Source organism: Phascolarctos cinereus, unplaced genomic scaffold (assembly GCF_003287225.1).
Source record: "Phascolarctos cinereus isolate Bilbo 61053 unplaced genomic scaffold, phaCin_HiC Scaffold_4;HRSCAF=312, whole genome shotgun sequence".
Taxonomy (NCBI): domain Eukaryota; kingdom Metazoa; phylum Chordata; class Mammalia; order Diprotodontia; family Phascolarctidae; genus Phascolarctos; species Phascolarctos cinereus.
The window spans coordinates 711,346,053-711,366,749 of NW_027555847.1; the positions used below are offsets into that span (position 1 = coordinate 711,346,053).

Below are 20,697 nucleotides of genomic sequence, written 5' to 3' on the forward strand. Positions count from 1 at the left end.
TTTAACCATCGTAAGGACCAACTGTGATTCCAGGTGATGAAACTTCCTGCCCACTTCCTGAAACAGAAATGAAGGACATGGCCAATTCAGGGATTCGTTTTGCTCGACTATATGGGTTTGTGGCAGGGATTTTGTTTTTCTTTCTTTCTCAAGTTGGGAGGGACAAATAGGAGGGACCAAAGGTGGATTTTAGTTGACTGGGGAAAAAAAATTAAATTAAAAAAACCAAAAAGGTACTTACAAAGCACAAGACAGCAAACAGGAGCAGCGGCACAGCAGAAAGAATGAGCAGCCAACGCCATCCCAAGCTGGGCATAACAAACACGGCCAGGACGACCTCAAACACTGTCCCAATGGCCCAGAACACCTGCCACAGGAGAATGGAAATCAGAGGTAAGTAGAAGGCTGCACGGTCAGAAAGAACAAGAAAGGAGGAATGAATGGGCCAGGTGACAACAGCTGCCATCTGTGCCCCCCACCCAATCTCCCTTTTTTGCCTGATGACAAGGTAGAGAGGACTTTAAGCCCATAGTTGTCCTTAGCCCCAATTTATAGATGAGATAACTGAGGCCCAGAAAAGTGGTAGGATCATAAAGCTAGAGCTGGGAGGGACTTTAGAGGTCATGTAGTTCAGCTTCCTTCATTTTACAAATTAGGAAACTGAGACTTAATGAGGTTAAGAGACTTGTGTTAGTTCACACAGGTAGTAAGCAGCTGAGCTTGGATTTGAACCCAGGTCCTGGGACTCTGATTTCAGGCCCCTTTTCTTTATTTCATGGTGAGGAGACTTGCTTATAATTACATGGCTAACAAATGTTGGAGGACTTATTTGAATTCTGGTCTTCCTGACCCCAAGTCTAGGACTCTACCCACTGTACCACACTAGTTAATGGGGTCGACTGTGTTACCAGCATGGTAAGTCTGGACAGGGTGAACAGGATGGTCAGCCTGCTCAGTGTGGACAGCAGTGTGGGAAGATGGTCAGTGGGAACAGGCTGACTCCTAGTGTGGGACTGAGTGGTCAGTGTGCTCAGCAGGGTCAGAGCAAATAAGAAGGTCGGTGGAGATGGGAAAGTCAGCTAGTTGGGATGGCCAAAATGAAGAGGACGACCATTGTGGTCAGGACGTCAGTGTGTCAGGGGGGACAATATGGGCAGCACAGTGCAGTCAGTGTTGCCTAATTAGGTACCAGGCAGAAGTTGTCCCTAGGTTTTCTTCTTGAAGCTGTTATGGGGGCACATAAATAAATGAGGGGCATAGGGAAGGAGAAGAGGAGCTCAGCAGCTCATTGGATAGCGCACTGGGCCTGGAGTTGGGAAGACCTGAGTTCAAATTCAGCCTCAGACACTTCCTAGCTATGTGACCCTGGGCAAGTCACTTAACCTCTGATTGCCTCAGTTCTTCATCTGTTAAAAAAAAAAAGAGCTAGAGAAGGAAATAGCAAATGATTCTAGTATCTTTTACTAAACAACCCCAAATGGGCTCGTGAAGAGTAGGATATAACTGAAAAATGACTGAACATAGGGAAGGGGAACCCCTCCCTCCATTTCTCAGCAACATTGGGCCTGAGATCATGCCAATGGGGTCTGGAATGAGTGTTCCAAGATGACAGCTAACTCTCTTGTTAGCAAAAGGCCTGCAGCAAAGATGACCAGGTGTGAAACATTGGCTCTGGATATAAAATCGGAAGGGGGGAAAGGAGTGGAAAGGAGCATAGGCCTTAGAGCTCATCCAATCCTACATCCTCATTTTACAGATAAGTAAACTAAGGCACAAAACATTAAATAACTCATTCATGGACCCAAAGCCTTGGAGTTGGAAGGATCTGAGAAAGATCCTCAACCAACTTCTCATGTTAGGATGAGTAAACTGAGGACAGAGAGAGGCATTAACTTAAGGTCACATTGTTTATAAGTGGCAGAGTCAGGATTCGAACTCAGATTCTCTAACTCCAAACCCAGTGCTTTTTACCCAGTGCCACCATGGCTCCCAGACACCACTGTTTTCTAGGGCCGCTCAGCACCGTCCCTCTCAGACCTGCTACTTCTTCATAAGATCAATCAATGCAGAACTGGAAGAGACCTCAGAAGCCATCTAAACCAAATTTAACAGAGGAAGAAACTGAGGCCCCAAGAAGAAGTGATTTTCACCCAGTCACACTGGTTATAAGAATCCTTTTACAACCCAAATAATGGATCATTTGTGAATGTGGAATAGATTTGCAGAGTTTTCTTAAAACCCATTGATCTCCAGTTTACATTCCTTCCCTTCCTCTCGCACTACATGGTGGAATGTCACTAGGCTTAGGAAGGACACTGCTCCTGGAGCTGGAGAGATGGAGTGAGATGATAAGGGGAGAAGGATCTGGAGGCCTGAAGATGATTGCTAAGTGTTCAGCATTCTCCTCTGCTAGGCTTCGGGACTGCAGCTCCATACCTCTATCAGCAAGATGCATTTGGCTCTGGCCTTCATTGGGAGGAACTCAGCATACAAGGTTACCCTGTGGAAAACAAAATCAGAAAAAGATGGATTAATGATAGACAGGAGGAAGTGCCAATCAGATTGATTGGTTCGGCATCCCTGTGACTCGTCAGACCACAGGATCCTTCCCTGGCCACCTCTCTCTTCTATGTGTTTTCTGCTCTTGTTAGATTGTAAATTTCTTGAGGACAGGGACGGTCTTGTGTTCATATTGGTACCCATAGTTAGCATGGTGCCTGGCACATAAAAAGTACTTAATAACTTCATTCATTCATTCATTCATTCATTCATTCATTCATTCATTCATTCATTCAAGTGAGGGTTAAGATCATGAAGGACCCATAGTCTAGAAGGGACAATAAAATTCAAAGGTATGGATTATTTGGGCCAGCCAGGTGGCGCAGTGGATAGAGCACCAGTCCTGGAGTCAGGAGGGCCTGAGTTCAAATTCAGCCTCAGGCACTTGTCACTGACTAGCTGTGTGACCCTGGTCAAGTCACTTAACCTGTTAGCATTCTAAGCAACTCTAAATTGCAGAGGAGGTGCTAACCTGTATTGGTGGAGGGAGTTTTCTCACATGAGAGTTCCCCATGCCAGTGAAATCACAGATCCAGCCTCTCTCCCTCTGTCCCCATTTTGTAGGTATATCTATAACAGGAGACTAGCCAACAGGCTCAGTTTTTCTGAGTGGGTGCAGCACACCCTTCTTGAAGTCCCCACGTGAACTTGAGTGTGCCCAGGTATTATTTTCAGTCTGCTTACCTTGGCCTTTTGATTGCAGACTCCAAACCCAGGCTGCATTCAGAAAGCCTTCAACAACCTTTGGAGTTAGAGAGATGCATTGTACACCCCTGGGTGAGGAGAGGCTTTGACCCTCCCCCTCTGGGCTGATAGGGCCCATCTGTACTGGCCTCTGTGCTTCGTCTCTTATTGATCGTTTCTTACTGCTCGTAGGGGAAAGAGTATGAGAAAAGGCCATGACCCTCTAAGCTTTGCAAGGTCAGAGTGGCGAGCCCCCAGGGGCCTGGGAGCCAGAATCCATGACAGGGTTTTCGGCCAGCCAAACCTGGTCTAACCACCTGGCTCAGCAGCGGACAGGCCCAGGAGCCAAGATGCTCAGCCTCATACACAAGTGAACAAATTGTGTTCAGAAATGAGCTTGGCAGAGCCAATGCATTGTTGAAATAGATTCTAATTTAAGCCCACTCTCCCCAGGCACTAAGATGGTACAGGGAAGAACTGGTCTGGGGCTCTGGGAGAATATGTCTGCACCCGGATTCTTGAGTAATTGAGAAATCTCCTCAATAAATATCTTTTTTGTAAAAGCTACTTGGTATTAATTGGTTAAATGATGCTGGGTCCGAATTGCTAGTGTTACTATTGGTGAGAACACAACAGAAGGACAACCCCCTCACACCTCAGGGCCTTGAGGGGACCTGGCAGGCCCACTGAGGCACTCAGCCTCATCAGAGAGGATGAGAGAGGGGAGCTAAGGGGCTCAGAGGATGTGGTGCCCTTCACTAACGTCTCTCCTGATCGAATGGAAGCCTCCTGAGGGCAGAGACTCTTTTGTACCCTCAGTACCTAGTACTGTGCCTGGCACAGAGCCGGTGCATAATACATACATGTTGACTGAGTCCACGATTTTACATATGTGAAGATCTAGACAAAAGATATAATGTAGTATTCCCTGTGGTAAAACATGCCCTCCTCTGAAATTCCCAGGAAAAACCTTGAGTGGGGTCATAAACCAAAGAGAATGACACATAAATACGTGCACACACACATGTATACACACATACACACATACATGTACACACATATACATATACATGTGTGTATATATAGGTATATATAAAAACTTTTTTTTGAGAGCTCTTCAAGATTAGCCTGGCTCAGTCCAAATCAGAGCTTGGCATTCTGGGTTATATGCGCAGCAACTTTAAGAAGTAGAAAAATGCAAATATTACAATCCCCACTTTACATATGGGCAAACTGAGACTTCAAAAGGTCCCCAAAGTTGCCTGGGTAGCACATGTCAGAGCTGGGATTTGAACCCATGTCTCCTGAAAGTCTATGGGTCTTTCCACTACAACCAGTCTTGTTTTATGTCTCTCTCCCCACCCTGATCCAGCCTGCACTCAGCTCCCAATGTGATTTTTCTGACGCTCACTCTGACCACGTCATTCCCCTCACCCCTTTTCAGTGAACACCAGGGACTCCCTATTGTCCCAAGGATCAAATATAAGTAATTATTTTGGGGAGGGAGGAAGCAGCTCCTAACAGTTGTCATCTCGGGGCTTCTGGTGAGAAAGTCAATCTTGTTTTTAGGCTTTAGACCCTGCTTGAGGCTTGAGAAAGATGAGCCGCGTTCACTTGGCGATGAGCACTGTCATGATTACAATCATGCTGAGAGACAGATGAACGAGCAATGAAATTAGCAGGCACCGAGCAGCCGTCTGTGGCTAATTCTGACATAATTTCCTGATGTTCACTGTTGGGTCTACAGTGAGCTCTTACTGGAGAGTTCATGTAGGCCACTCTGCTTGAGAAGAGGAAGCCATGTCATCTGAGGTCAACTCAATTCCATTCTACGAACATGCATTAGGCACCTGCTACGTGCCAGATACTGTGATCACCACTGGGTATATGGAGACATGGGGGACAGCTAGCAGGCTCATGTGGCTGGGATGGGGAAGTAATATGAAATAATCCTGGAAGGGTAGATAGGAGCCCTAGTGTGAAAGGCTTTAAATACCAGGCTAGGAATTTTTTATCTTATCCTAGAGACAACGGGCAGCTAGATAGCTCAGTAGACATGGCGCTGGGCTTGGAGTCAGGAAGACTTCAGTTCAAATCTGGCCTCAGCCACTTACTAGCTGTATGACCCTGGGCTAGTCGCTTAATCCTGTTGGCCTCAGTCTCCTGTAAAATAGCTAGAGAAGGAAATAGTAAACTACTCCAATATCTTTCCCAAGAAAACCCCAAAAAGGATCACAGAGAGTCGGAAACCACCACCACCACCATTTTAAATCTTATTCTGGAGGCAAGAGGGGTCCATTGTGCTTCAGAGGAAAAACCAGCCTTGAGGCTCATTTCCCGTACAATCTCAGTAGAGGCCAGAAGCACTGACATGTGACTGCTCAACCCAGTTTTGTTCCTTATGCTGTGTGACCTTAGACAAGTCACTTCCCATATTGGAATCTTGGTTTCCTCGTTTGTAAAATTGAGAATTGGGATTAGACGATCTGTAAGTTTCTTTCCAAGTTTTAAAGCCTTGAATTCTGCAGTTTCACTTGAGGGATAGTGATAGCAGCTGCACTGATGGAGTGAGCTCCCAGATGAACAAATCTGTCTACTTATTTTCCTTTTAATTTATAATCTTTAAAAGTTGCCTCCTGTCCTAAGTGACCTACTTGCTCAGTGAGGACTAGAGGCTATGCCCAGGGTCACACAGCCAGCTTGGTCAGCAGTGGGACTCGAGTCCAGGTCTTCCTGGCTCCGAAAGCAGTGAGTTCTTGATCTGCCTTGCCACACTGCTTATTCCTCACTTGAGGACAAGAGGAAAATTGGAGCATCCTCATGGTCTGGTCACCCCTTAGCGGATGGCTGCACTGTAGTCAATGAACAAAGTCCTGGGAATGGAACGTTTATCATTCCATTCAGGGTGATGGCCCAGCTCTGGGAAGGAAGCCAGGCCAAAATGGCAGCCGAGTGAGTTAGTCCCAAGATTTGCGACCTGAGCTCTAGACCCAGCCCTGGCTTCCAGTCACAGGGGCTTTTAAGGCAACTCTAACCCCTGACAGGATCCGCTGTCCAATGCTCAATCAGCCAGAGCCTTAGAAGAAGGATCAATAACGAATGAGGATGGATGAGGGGAGGGAAACATAGACTGCCACATGCTCTGGTGGTAAATTTCCCAGTGCCTTCATTTCCCTGGGACCATAGAAGCCCAGAATGATGGGGATGGGTTGCATCTGCCCTCTGTGGACATCCTTGCTAATCCTCCCAGGCTCAGTTCCTTCATGACCTTTCCCTGCTTTTACTCTAACCAGAAGAGATCTCATGAGATCATAGGATTTAGAGCTTAGAGATCAACTACATTACTCTCCTCATTTTGCAGAAAATGAGTCTTCTACCTCTCAGAATTCCCCCCCCCGCCCCGAGTCTTGCTCCTAGCTGGTACTCAGCATGTATTTGTGAAATGAATGAACTCTCCAGTTCTCCACTTTACAACTTAAGCCTCTGTGATTTTGCTGGTTTGGGCACCTTCTCCACCAATGCAGATAGCAGCCCTTTGGTAATCAAGTAGATGGTTTTTGGGAGCTGCTATTACCCCAGGTCCCCTCCATTCATCCCTCTATAGCCAACTGAGTCCACAGCCTCCCTTAACTGGAAGCTAGACATGGTCTTCAACAACAACTATACCAGCTTCATCGAGTTCATGGAAGAAACCTTTCCAGATTGGTAGGACCTGGTAGTGGTGGTAGTAATAGCAGAAGTAATAATAGTAGTTGTAGCAATGGTAGTAAGAGTAACAGTAGTAGTAATAATGATAGTGGTAGTAATGGTAATTGTAACAATAATAGAAGCAGTAATAATGGGAGTAATTATAGTAATAGGAGTAGTAGTAATAGTAGTCGTTGGGGCAGCTAGGTGGCCCAGTGAATAGAACATTGGGTGTGGAGTCAAGAAGACCTTGGTTCAAATCTGGCCCCAGACACTAGCTGTAAAACCTTAGGCAAGTCACTTGACCCTGTTTGCCTCAGTTTCCTCATGCTTAAAATGAGCTAGAGAAGGAAATAGCACACATGAAGAGTTGGACACAACTGAAAAATGATTGAATTGTAACAAGTAGTAGTAGTATTGGTAGTGAGACTAGTAGCAATAGTAATTGTAGAAGTAGCAATAATAATAACGGTGGTAAGACCGCTAAGGAGTAATAATGATTATGGTAGTTGTAATAGTGATTGTAATTACTAGTAATGGTAATAATGATAGTAATAGTCATAGTAATAATAGTAGTAGTGGTTCTCCCATGCTTGTAATGCTCTCCCTTCTTCATTCTGACTACTGAACTCTCTGGCTTCTTTTAGTCCCAAGTAAAATCCCACCTTCTCCAGGAACCTTCCCTAACACCTTGTAATTCCAGTTTCCCTCTGCCAATTATTTCCTATTGGTCTTCTATATAGTTTGCTTGTATGTTGTCTCCTCCATTAGATTGTAAGCTCTTTGAGGGCAAGGACTGTCTTTTGCCTCTTTTTGTGTCCCCAGAGCTTAGCATGGTGCCTGGCACATAGTCTATGCTTAATAAATGTTTATTGATTGATTGGTAGTAAGATTAGAAGTAGTAATAATGGTAATAGTGGTATTGGTAATAGTAATAATTGTGGTAACAGTAGTAGTGATAATGATAGTGGTAACATTAAAAGTAATGATTGCATTAATAATAGTACCGATAGTAAGACTTGTAGTAACAATGGTAATAGCAGTAGTAGTCAAAGTAACAGTAGTAATGGTAGCAATAATAGTAGTAAAAATGGTAGTACTGGCAATAGTAGTGGTGGTAATAGTAAGTAGTAACATTAGTAATAGTAATTGTAGCAGTGGTAGTAGTGAAAGTATGGGCAGCGAGGTGGCTCAGTGGATAGAGTGCCAGGAGTCTTCCTGGAGTCAGGAAGACTCATCTCTCTGAGTTTAAATCTGCCTCAGACACTTATTAGCGATATGACCCTGGGCAAGTCACTTCACCCTGTTTGCCTCAGTTTCCTCATCTGTAAAATGAGCTGGAGAAAGAAATGACAAAACACTCAATACCTTTGTCAAGAAAACTCTAAATGGGGTCACAAAGAGTCAGACAGGACTGAACAACACCAACAAGTAGTGAAATCTAGTAGTAATAATGGCAGTTGTGGTAATAGTAGTAATGACAGTCGTAAGAATAGTAGTAATAATGGTAATAATTAAAGAAACAGTAATAATGGTAGCGAGATAAGTAGTAGTAATGATAGTAAGAGTACTGGTAGTAGTAATGGTAGTAAGAGTACTACTAGTAATTGTGGTGAGAGTAGTATAATAGTAGTAGTAGCAACAGTAGTAATGATAGGGGGCAGTTAGGTGGCGCAGTGGATAGAGCATCGGTCCTAGATTCAGGAGGACCTGAGTTCAAATCCGGATTCAGACACATAACACTTACTAGCTGTGTGACCCTGCGCAAGTCACTTAACCCCATTGCCTAGCACCCACCCAAAAAAATAGTAGTAATGATAGTAAGAGATAGTAATTAATGGTAGTGAGAATAGTAGTAACAATAATAATGGTTGTATTAGGTGCTGTAGCAGTAGTAGTAATGGTAGTAAGAGCAGTAGTGGTAATAATGGTAGTAAGAGATATAATAGCAGCAGTAATAATGGTAGTAAGAGGAGTAGTAGTAACAATAGTAGTAATGGTAGTAAGAATTGTAGTATCAGGGGCAGCTAGGTAGCCCAGTGGATAGAGCTCCAGCCTTGGAGTCAGGAGGACTTGAGTTCAAATCTGACCTCAGATCCTTGACACTTACTAGCTGTGTGACCTTGGGCAAGTCACTTAACCCTGATTGCCTTACCAAAAAGAAAAAAAAAGAATGGTAGTATTAATGGTAGTAAGATTAGTAGCAGCAATAATGGGAGTAAGAGGTGTAGCATGCAGTAGTAGTAATGGTAGAAAGAGGTATAGTAGGCAGTAGTAGTAATGGTAGTAAGAATAGTAGTATTAATGGTAATGAGATTAGCAGTAATAATTGTATTAAAAGTAGTAGTAGCAACAGTAGTAATGATAGTAAAAATAAGGGCAGTAATGGTAGTGAGGAGTAGTAGTAGTAGTAGCAGAAGAGTCTCCTCCCCCTAGAATGCGCTCCCTCCTTACCTCTGTCTCTTGGAGTCAGAGCTTCCTGCGAGGCTCAGTGCAAGCACCGCCCTCTACATGAAGTCTTCCCTCATCCCTGGAGCGGCTCCAAACTACCTTGCATTATATACATGCACACGTGTGCTTATATACAAATATGTATTTACTGCATGTGCTTATATATGGACATGTGGTCTCCCCCAGGAGACTGTAAGCTCCTTGAGGGTAGGGCCAACTTTGCTTCCCATCTCTATATCTTCATATTCCCAGCACTTACTACACTGCCTGGTGTGTGGCAGGTGCTTGATAAATGCTTTTTGATCATTTGGTTATAGGTGAGGAAATGAGGCAGAGAAATTGAATGACACGCACAGAATCGCACAGCTTTCACTCCAGTGACATACCTTTTGGGAGCCCTGGGTCACCTCCACATTGTGAAGAGGTGTTGGAGTCTCTAGAGAATGAATGAATGAATGAATGAATGAATGTATGAATATTTACTTACGACTGAGGAACTCCTCCAATCCCAAAGCCCACGAGGCCCCTGAGGACCAGGATCCAGCTATACACGGGGGCAAAAGCACTGAGGATTCCATAGTAAAGTGTCCATAGCACGCTGATCTTCAGCCCCTGCATTGGGAGGAGGCAGAATGGAGGTCAGACTCCAAGACTGAACAGCACCCCCACGCCACCTGGCAGGCAGTCTGCTCTGGCTTTGGAGTCGCAGAGGGAGCTTAGGATGAGTTAGCCAAAGAATCCCCCTTCCCCCAAGGAGATCCCATAGTCTAATGTCCTCATCTGACAGATGGGGAAAATGAGGTCTAGAGAGGGAAAATCAGGACTAGACCAGGGCTCCTAATAGCCGGTCCAGGCCTCTTATGTCTATATGGTGTAATTCTCCCAGGCTGCCTTTTCCTAGGATAATATTAATGTTAATGAATATCACATTAATAATGGACACAAAATATTTAGGCCTCATTGAAAAAATTTTTGACATCTTTTATTTTTCATGGCAGTCTTTACGCAAGTATTTTTCAAAACTGGGTATGTGTATTGACAAAATGTCTCATGAAATAATATTTCTTGTAGCTTTTGGGAGTATGAGAAAACCCATTTGGCCAATTCCTTTCTTAGCCTTTCCAAGGCAGACCTCGGAGCCCTCCTTCTATTGGGCTAAAATGTCCTTCATTCTTCTTTTCATTTGTAGCCAAACCATCAAGATTGATACCATTCATTTCCCTGCCCAATATGTCCACTGGTGGGTCATTGGACAGAGGTCTCACTTTTAGAGTAGGGATAAGGATGAGCTCTCTGATTTCACTGGTATGAGGAACTTCCCATGTGAAGAATGTCCCAGTTATACCAGGTGTATCAATGCAGATCCCCCAATCCCCCTTGCCTTTCAACTTAGCTCCCTAGAGCATTCAGAGATTCAGTGATGTGCCCAGGGTCACACAGCCAGCATGTGTCAGAAGTGGCAGTGGAACCTAGGTCTTCCTCCCCACCCACTGTACTACACTGCCCTTCTCCATTTAGAACAGTAATAAAGTTTGTCGACAATTTGAGCACCTGTGTGAATCTTAGCACCTTCTGACTATCTCTTGTTTTTACATCACCTTCATTCCCCACCACCTCATTCAGAAAGTCATCCCTTATAAAAAAGGATGACAAAGAAAGGGGAAAAAGAAGGCCACCTCTTACGGTGGAAAGACAGTAAAACTTAAAAGTATTATGTAGATATTAGCTACTATTATCATGGGCTGATGGACATTTATGATCCTTCGATCTTCTCACCAAAAATGGGGTCGTTTCTCCTCAAGCCCAACACTGGAGAGAGCTTAGGAAAGGGGTCCTTACCCCCTAGCAAGGGGGGTTACCAGGGGGAGAAGCATTTTCAAAGTTGGGGAATCCATACTGATTCCTAATCTGATCCATTAGGTCTTAAGATGAACATTCCTTTGAATCCCCTGATCCTAGAGAAAAATGAGGAGGAATCAATGAAAGGGGCCTGGGGTTGGGTGGAAGTGGAGGAAGGGGACATCAGAAGGGCTCTGTGATAAGAGACCCTGACTACTTTGAGCCACCGAGGCCCAGATTGAAACTGCCAAATCAATCTTTCCCCTCCAGGCCAGCCAGGGATAAAAACAGATTCAAGTCACGTGGCCTGTTGATATGGGAAGGATGAAATCTGTTAAGCTTGCTTCCTGCCCAGGATCCCCTGAGCCAGCCTTCTGACGACAAGGAGAGAGCCAGTAGCATCACCAAGAAATTCCCTCTGCAACGTGACAGAAATTCAGTGAAATATGAGGAGAAAGCCAAGCCAGCTAACTTTCTATTACGTTTGGAGAAAAAAGGGCCAAGTAAGGGTCTGGGGCATGGTGTGTGCCATTGATGGATGTCCTGGTGATTTACCCTGAGAAACATAAAGGTCCCTCCAAGCAAAGTAGGAGAATCTATTATGAAGATAGGGTAGTGCAGTGGAGAGAGCCCTGGTCCTGGAGTCAGAAGAGCAAGGTTCCAGCTCCTGGCCAGGTCACTTAACTACCAGAAAGCAGGGGAGGTGGAGTCCGAGGATCTGGGTTTGAAACCTGATTCTGTCATTACCTGTGGGATCTTAGGTAAATCTGTTGACCACAATTACTCATCCTGAAGGTACTACATTTTAAGAGAAATAGGGGTGAAGGTGAGTTCTGACATTGATATTCTAAGGTCTCTCCCATCTCTGACATTCCCTGTTCTGAGGCCCTGCCCAGTCCTGATATTCCTTGTTCTAAGCCCTTGTTTGAGGCGTACAAACATGGTAATTAGCCAAGGAAGTAACTTGGAGTCATCGTCTGCAGAATCTATGCTCCCTGAGGGCAAGGCCTGTTTCATTTTTCTATCTTTGTATACCCAGTGCCTAGCTCAGTTAGCTTAGCAAAGTTTGCCTTAGTTTCCCTATCTGTACAATGGGCATAATGATGGCATCTTCTTCCCAGGGTGGTCGTGAGGATCAGATTAGGGAATATTTATAAAGCTCTTAGTACAGCGTCTGGCACATAGCAAGCACTATATAAATGTTAGCTATTATTATTATTCGCCATTATTACAAGCTACTCTTTGATTGCTTGTTTCCCAGGATTCATATTGCAGGATTAATGAAAACTTTGTTGTTATTCAGTTCTTTTCAGTCATGTCTGAATCTTCCCGTCCCCATTTGGAGTTTTCTTGGCAAAGATATTGAAGTGGTTTGTCATTTCCTTCTCCAGCTCATTTGATAGATGAAGAAACTGAGGCAAACAGGGTGAAGTGACTTACTCGGGGTCACACAGCTAGTCAGTGTCTGAGGCTGGATTTGAACTCTGGTCTTCCTGACTCCAGGCCAGGCGCTCTATCCACTTCACCAGCCAGTGGCAGTAGGTGGTTCATTTTATAGTTCTCCCCTTTAGATTTTCCCTTCAGGAGCTGCCAGGAAAGACTATAAAACCTGCAGACTTCCCTCTCTGAGGGTACCATATTGGCCACAGCTATGGGAGTTCTGGAGCCAAGCGCTAAGTTTTCAGAGCAAGCACTTACACCTCAGGAATCAGCAGCTGGATTTATTATTTAAACAGCCCAGAGCTTGACTTATTGTTTTGTAGATTGTTTGGGCTTAAGAAAGTGATGGACAAAAGTTAGTACTACAGGTTAAAAGTGGGTCCTGCTTACATTTTTTTCCCTGGAGAGCTGATTGTTAAACATCACCCCACCATCCCACACTTGTAGAATAATAATGAATGACCAAAGTCATTCTGAAGGGCCTAGGCCCAAAGTCTTTTGTGGGCTAGGTCTGTTACTGAGCCAGCTGTCAGTTAATGGGCAGTCGACAAGCATTTATTAAACACCGATTGTGTACCATCCACTGCGCTAATTTCTGGGGATACATAGAAAGGCCAGCAAGGCCACTAACAAAACTAGTCCCATACAATGGACAGAGCAGGAATCCTGGCGGAGAGGAGAAAAGGGGGGTAGACCAGAGGAAGGAAAGAGAGGAGGGCCAGGCCTACCAGTTTGCTCCACTTCTGAAGCTGTGTGCAGCAGCAGCTTGAGATTCTCAAAGCCAGCTCAGTTCGAATTTGTGATAATCGGACCAGGAGCCAGACAGATGTCTGCGCTGCTCATGGGAAATAAACGGTGGATGGGTGATCCCAGGGCTTATGGCAAAGGAACAGATTACTCTCTTATCCTCAAATTCTTAATGTACCTCTTTACGCAAAACAACTGATGGGCCAATTACAAATCATTCTTATCTCTCGGGTACGCTGGCCAGCATCCAGGAGAGAGTGGCTAGGATGGCAAGTGACCTAGAAACCGCACGAAATGAACATCGTTTGAAAGAACTGGAACATTTGCTCTGGAGAAGAGAAGATTCTGGGGGGCCATGACAGATGTCTTCGAGGGTTTGAGGCAGCCTCTCAGATCAGGCAGGAGATTTGGAGTCAGAAAGATCCAGGTTCAAATTTCATCTCAGACACATACTAGCTGTGTGACCTTGGGCAAGTCACTTAAATTCTCTGCCTCAGTTTACCAATCTGTAAAATGAGAAGATTAAACTCAAAGGGCCTGAGGGCACCTTCCAGCTTTACATTTATGATACTTTGTCATTCAAAAGACAGATTAGAGTGCCTGGTATATAGCAGGTGCTTAATAAATATTTATGGCTTGACTGACTTGTTCTTGGCTCCCAAGTTGCACAGAAGATTTTGTCTTGATGTGGGAAGTATTTCCTAACAATAAGATCCGCCCCAAAGGGGAATGGGTAACTTTAGCAGGTAGTGGGTTCCCCTTCAGTAAAGGTCTTCAAGAAAAGATTAGGTGATCTCTTTGGCCAGGGATGCTGGAGGGAGAGGAGTGGAATTCTTATTGGGATGTTGGTTGGACTAGATGGACTCTGAGAGCTCTTCCACCTAAAGATTAAAGCAGGCTCCTTCATTAAGGCAGGGTCCTGAGGGCTTTTACATAGCCACACTTTGTCAGGCCAATCAGGGTTACTAGGTAAACATAAATAAAGTGCGCTAAAAATAACTCAACGACCCAGACCCTCCACTGATCCAACCTAACTTTCCCTACCTCCAGTCCCAGTAACAATAGCTCATATCTCTATAGCCATTTAAAGTTCATAAAGTGCTTTACTCACAATGATGATGAGAAATAGGAACTATAGGCATAGTACAAATTAGTGACTGTTATTTCTTTCCTGCCCAGTCACAAGAGGGACCTATGAATAAATACTCAGCAGGGCCTATGTCTCCTCCCCATATTCATTCTTTGAAAAAACCAAAACATAATGAAGCTTCCCGAAAGGACGAATGACATCCGAAAGGAAGGGAATTGTCCCTGATGGATGGAGAAAGGGGCATCTCAGGGAACGACAATTAGGATTTCTGTGCCAGGGCACAGACTTTCAAGCCGGCAAATGTCACCAGCTGAACCGAAAGGGGGACAGGAGGTAGGAGGAAGGTGTCAGGCAGCAGCGCTCTGCCAGCCTGGGAAGGCGAAGGAGGAGGAAAGAGACTTGTCTCTGGAGGAGATGAGGAAGCTTTTCAGCCTCCCCCTTCCCAGCACATGTGATTCATCAAGGAACGGTGTCTCCAAGGCATCCCGGACTAGCAACAGCTTGGTGGAAGAGAAGAGGAGAGAGTCTGGGGCTAAGCGTCAGAGGAGCAGGGTTCACATGCTGGTTTCACTAACTTTGGGACAATGCCACTGTCTGTATGACTCAGAGGCAGTCAGGAAAAGGGGAAAGAAGGCAGGATTGGGAGTCAGAAGACCCCAGTTCCTTAATCTCCAATTTGACCATGACACCCCATTCCTCCACCCCCACTAGATAAAAATCTCTTATCTTCTGTTGAAGGCAGCACCATCTTTCCATTCTTCCAGGATCATCCCCTTAGCAGGATCCCCAAATCCTTATCCTGCACCGCATCTAGTCACTTGTTTGCCAAATCTTGCCATTTCTGCCTTCCTAGTTATCTCTCCTCATCTGACCCTTTCTCTCCTCTCACCCAGTTACCATCTGGCTTCAGTTCTTCTCACCTAGAGTACTGCAGCAGCCTCCTAATGGGTCTCCATTATCTCATGTCTCTCCCTATGCCAGTTCATCCTCTGCCCGGTTGCCACAGAGATTTTCCTAAAGCATAGGTCTGACCATGTCACTGCCCTGCACAATAAACTCATGTGTTTGACATTTAAAGCTCTCCCCAACCTCCCCATTCTGATCTTTCCAGGGTCCTCACGTGTAACTCCCTTCTACTCCCTCTGCAATCCATCTTTGCAATGGCAGTCCTGACGCTTGAAACGCTCTTCTCTCCTCAACTCCACCCTTGGGATCCTTGTCTTTCTTCCAGATTCATCTCAAACATCATCTTCTGCAGGACTTTCTCAATCCTCCCCAGCTGTGAGTGCCCTCCCTTCCAAGGTTACCTTCTGTCTACTCTCTGTGTATCTCCTGTGGTATATGTTGTTTTCCCCATTTGGATGGAAGGTCCCTGAGGGCAGGAAATAGTCTTGCCTTTCTTTATATTCTCAGCACTTCACACAATAGTTAGGACTTAGGCACTTAATAAATGCTTATTGATTGATTGAATAAAATGGGGAACACCCACACACAAGTTATCCTGATTATAGTTGACTTACTGTCTTTCGTCCATATTGGTCAGAAATGTTTCCCCAAAGAGTGGAACTAGACATCATTCCCACAAACACCACCTGCAGGATGTGAGAAACAATTTCTGTTACAGATAAGTTCAGGATCCCCAAGAATGACTCCCCTCCCCCCCCGCAAAAAACCCCAGTAAGCCATTAAAATTAAAACCTCCAAAGATTCCATCCACATTTGTTAGGGAAGTTGCTTAGATTCATAGAGCTTTTTAGAGCTTGGAGGGGTCATAGAACATGGAATGTCAGGAGTCTTAGACAAGGGGTTTTAGAATAGGAAATGTCAGAGCTGGAAGTGAGGGGCCTTAGAACAGGGAATGCCAGAGCTGGAAGTGAGGAACCTTAGAATAGAAGTTACTAGAGCTTGGGGTGAACTTAGAACATAGAATGTCAGAGGTGGGGGGGTTGGGGTGTGAGACACCTTGGAATAAAGAACGTCAGAGCTGAAACCTTGAGGATGATCCAGGCCTCCTTCCTCACTTTACAAAGAAAGGAGGTGAGATCCAAAGAGAAGTATTTAGGCCTAAGTCACAGCAAAGTCAGCTTCATTAAAGACTGAATCCACTTACTGGTTACCTTCCTATTTTCCAGATAAGGAAACTGAGGTAAACAGAGGTTAAGTGACATGTTCAGGGTCACACAGATAGCAAATGTCTGAGACAAGACAAAAAAAAAGTAGGACACACATAGGACAAATGACTTGTTTGAGGACACAGAGGTAAATGGCAGAGGTGACATGTACAGGCAGGTTCTGGCCTCCCCAATTCCAGCACTGTTTTTTTTTCTACTATAATCCATAACTCTGGGGCAGGAGCTCAATGATGAGCAAAAGAAAGTAAGTTTCATCCTCTTAAGTGGGTTCCACTGTGGGTGGTCGAGAGACAGGAAGGTTGTACTGGGGTAGGCAGGAAGAGACTGTAGCCTGGATTTCCCTACCAGATTTCCCAGCCAAGGCTCATATCTCCTCTGCTGGGCTTGAATGATGGAGACAACTCCACATGGACCATAAGAGTAGTAGGCAGATTAAACCATATGAAGACAGTAGACATGCACGGTGCTCCTACCGAGGTGAGCAGGGCCACCTGCCAGCTGGGGAGTCTCCATTCGCAGTGCAGTTGGGGCGCCAAAATGCTGAGAATCATCATTTCCATTGCATCTGCCATCTAGAAGAAGGAGAAAGTGTGAGAAGTGCACGGAAAGGGAAAGCAGGCAGACACACTGATTATTGGTGTCGACTGACTCTGCCTCCTCATCCTCAGCTTCCAAGACTGTCTCTTCATGCTTCAGGGAAGTCAACAGGCTGAATGAGGAAGCTGGTTCCCAAATTTACTCATGCAGCCATGCCATGACAGAGGGGTAGAAATGCTCCATCCATTGTGTGCTTTATTTAGTTAAAATCCTCAGTTCTTCTTCATGGAAAGAGACACGTGGTAGTCACAATAGATGCTTTTTCATTCATTCATTATTGGTCAAAAAGCACCCAACACCTCAATGGTATGTAGGGATCACTTAAAACCTACTTTTGACAATTCCAAAAGACTTATGATGGAAAATGCTATCCACATCTAGAGAAAGAACTATGAAGTCTGAATGCAGATCAAAGCAGACTATTTTCTCTTTGTTTTGTTTTGTTTTTTCTTTCTTATGGTTTTTTTCCTTTTGTTCTGATTCTTCTTTCATAACATGACTAATGTGGAAATATGTTTAAATGTGATTGTACACATATAGCCTGTATCAGATTGCATGCCATCTTGGGGAGGGGAGAGGGGAAGGAGGGAGAAAAAAAATTTGGAATTCAAAATCTTATAAAAGTAGATGTTGAAAACTAACCAAAAAAGTAATAATAGCAAAATTTAGAATAAAAAAAAACCCTGCCTTTGAAACACTGGACTGCCCCATTCCAAATACTTGCCCATGCCAATCCAGTGAGGACAGACAGTTTCCACTGAAACTTCCCAAAGCCGATGGCTTCCACCGCATCTTCCACCATGAAAGTATCTGAGAATGAGATAAAGAAGTCAGTTTCCCTATAGTTTTCCTAGGGTGAGAATATTTCAAGGTCACTGTGAAGTTAAATTGAAACATCATAATACATGATTTGGAAGATGGTGGAGGTTTATGTATGCAATAAAGTTCACTCCATGTTCCTTCCTTTTCAGGGTTGGTCATCTTCATAACTGCCACCTCCTGCTTAGCACAGTGACAGAAACACAGCAGGCACTTAATTAAGGTTTAATGATTGCTGAGAATATTATCGCTCCATCATTTAGGGGATAGCTGAACCAATTGTGGTATATGAGTGGAATGGAATATTATCGGGCCACGGAAAATAAAGGTTAGGAACATGGGAAGACATGCATGAAGTGAGGTAGAAAGAATACAGCAGAACCTTGAGAAAAATGTATAGGATGGCCATAATAAGGCAAATAGAAACAATGCTAAAAGGGAACTGAATTCAGATTATTTCCAGTGACCTAAAGAACCCAGGATGAAACACGCTCCCCTCCTCTTGAGAAGTGGGATACTCAAGTGGAATGCTGCACATATCAGAGCTCTCTCCATAGGTCAATTTGGCTTAACAGTTTTTCTTTGTTACAAGTGGTGAAGGGGCTAGTACACTGAGAAATAACTATGATTAAAAAAAAACCTAGAGGGAATCAATAAACCATTTGGAAAATAAAAGTAAAATAAAATGTGATTGACTCTTCAGAACTGTCAACATTGGCAGGCTTTATATAAATATACGATATCTAATTTTTCCCACTAGTGTTGCTGTTATCTCATAGAACTAGGTGGAGAAGAAGAATTTTCCCCTTAGAGTACACTTGGCTTTGTAAAGCACCATCCAAATTCCTTTTTTTCAATAATCCAGACCCCGTTCCACTATAGTCCAAGATTATCCAAAACAAGATCGTTGGGACAGGGCTATAAGAAACGATAAATGTGGGCAGCTAGGTGGTGCAGGAGATAGAGCTCCGGCCTTGGAGTCATGTGGACCTGAGTTCAAATTTGACTTCAGACACTTGCCACTTACTAACTGCATGACCCTGGACAAGTCACTTAACTCTGATTGCCTCACCAAATTAAGCAAAAAACCAAAAATACCAACAACAACAACAACCCCCCCCACTAAAACAATAAATGTGAGGAATTCAGAGAAGCAAGGGAGAAGTTTTGTGAACTGATGCAGACTTATGGAAACTAAGCTCAGAAAGCAACATACATGACTACAACAATAGATATTGAAAAAAACAAGGAAAAAAAATGAAACTGAGCAGTGTGTAATTGTAATGACCAAACTTGGCCTTGAAGAAGAAATGCAAAAACATCCCTTCTTCCATTCTTTGTAGAGATGGAGGGGGGGGACTATGGATATGAAACAGCATATGTACTGTCAGAAATGGTTAACATGTTCTTTAGTTTTGCTGAACTGATTTTTTTCTCTCTTTCTGTTTTTTTTTTTTTTTACCGTAAAAGAGAGATCACCGGATGGGGTGGCAAGAGTAAAAAAGACATTTGGAAATGAAGGCAATGTCAAAAAAATGTATCGGTAATCATTTGAATAGGAAAAAAACCCCCAACAAGATGTCTGGTAGGGATTGGTCCATGATCCCTAGATGCTGAAATTGACCCCAGTAAATCACTGTTAATGACACCTCTAGTCCCCATTGCCTTCCCATCTAGACGTAGTAAGCTCTGAAGCAAGTATGTCTGCATTGGGCAGATTTTGATAAGGTTAACCCATAAGTGAGCCTCAGCCTCCATAAATATCTCACTTCAGCCGTTAAGAAAACAGCTAGATGGCCAATATGGGAATTATTTCTGCTTGCCTGTGCATACTTGTGACAAAGGTTTTGTTTTTCTTTTCTTTTTTCCAATACAGGAAAAAGTTGGGGGAGAAAAGATAACATTTTTATTCATTGAAAAAATTTTTATCTCAATTTTTAAAAAAATAGCAGATAGATTCTGAAAGCCAAGTTGCTTTAGAGCACTGAATATGGAGTCAGGCAGGCCTGAGTTCAAATTCCGCCTCACTCACTTACTAGCTGTGTGACAATGGGCAAATTGCCGAACTTTTCTCAGCCTCAGTTTCCTTATCTGTAAAATGAGGATAATAATATCACCTACTTCGTAGGGTTGATGTTAGGATTGAATGAGGCAATATAAGTAAAGTGCTTTGCAAGCCTTAAATCACCATAAAATTGTGATTGTTGTTGTTGTTATTACTACCCTACTCACCGTCGGTGGGATTGGCAAACTCTTTGGGCACTGCAGCTCCATCCTCTAATTCCACAGCCTCTAACTCTGACCGGACCCCTTCAATCTGGATTTCATGTTCTCCTGAGATGGCGTCATCATCAGACCTGGAGCTCTCTCCTGTTCTTCGGAACTTGACCACTCTAGAGAAAACCAGGGATGGTTATGTGGGGAGGTGTTTACCTGACTCAGATCCTTTGTGGAAATCTCACATCTGGTTAAATATAAAAGGCTTTCTTTTGTTGACCATTAGACTGTGAGCTCCTTGAGAACAGGGACTGGTTTTTTTTCTTTCTTTGTATCCCCAGTGATTAGCACAGTGCCTGGCATATAGTTAGGCACTTAATAAATGCTAGCTGACTTGACCAAAAAATTGAACTGGGTGAGTATGAGTGGCTAGAA

At 44.0% G+C, this 20,697-nt stretch overlaps 1 protein-coding gene across 1 annotated transcript in view; it reads right to left on the minus strand.

The window, feature by feature from the left end:
• The window catches only part of SVOP (SV2 related protein), a 52,997-nt gene that overhangs the window by 18,611 nt on the left and 13,689 nt on the right, over positions 1-20,697 (minus strand). Inside the window, exons 2-8 of the mRNA XM_021008046.2 lie at positions 20,278-20,438; positions 17,951-18,036; positions 17,103-17,201; positions 16,018-16,089; positions 9,869-9,993; positions 2,437-2,500; positions 242-367 (exon numbers count right to left, since the gene is read on the minus strand). Coding sequence (XP_020863705.1) covers positions 242-367; positions 2,437-2,500; positions 9,869-9,993; positions 16,018-16,089; positions 17,103-17,201; positions 17,951-18,036; positions 20,278-20,438 — 733 coding nt within the window. The remainder of the gene's footprint in view (positions 1-241; positions 368-2,436; positions 2,501-9,868; positions 9,994-16,017; positions 16,090-17,102; positions 17,202-17,950; positions 18,037-20,277; positions 20,439-20,697) is intronic.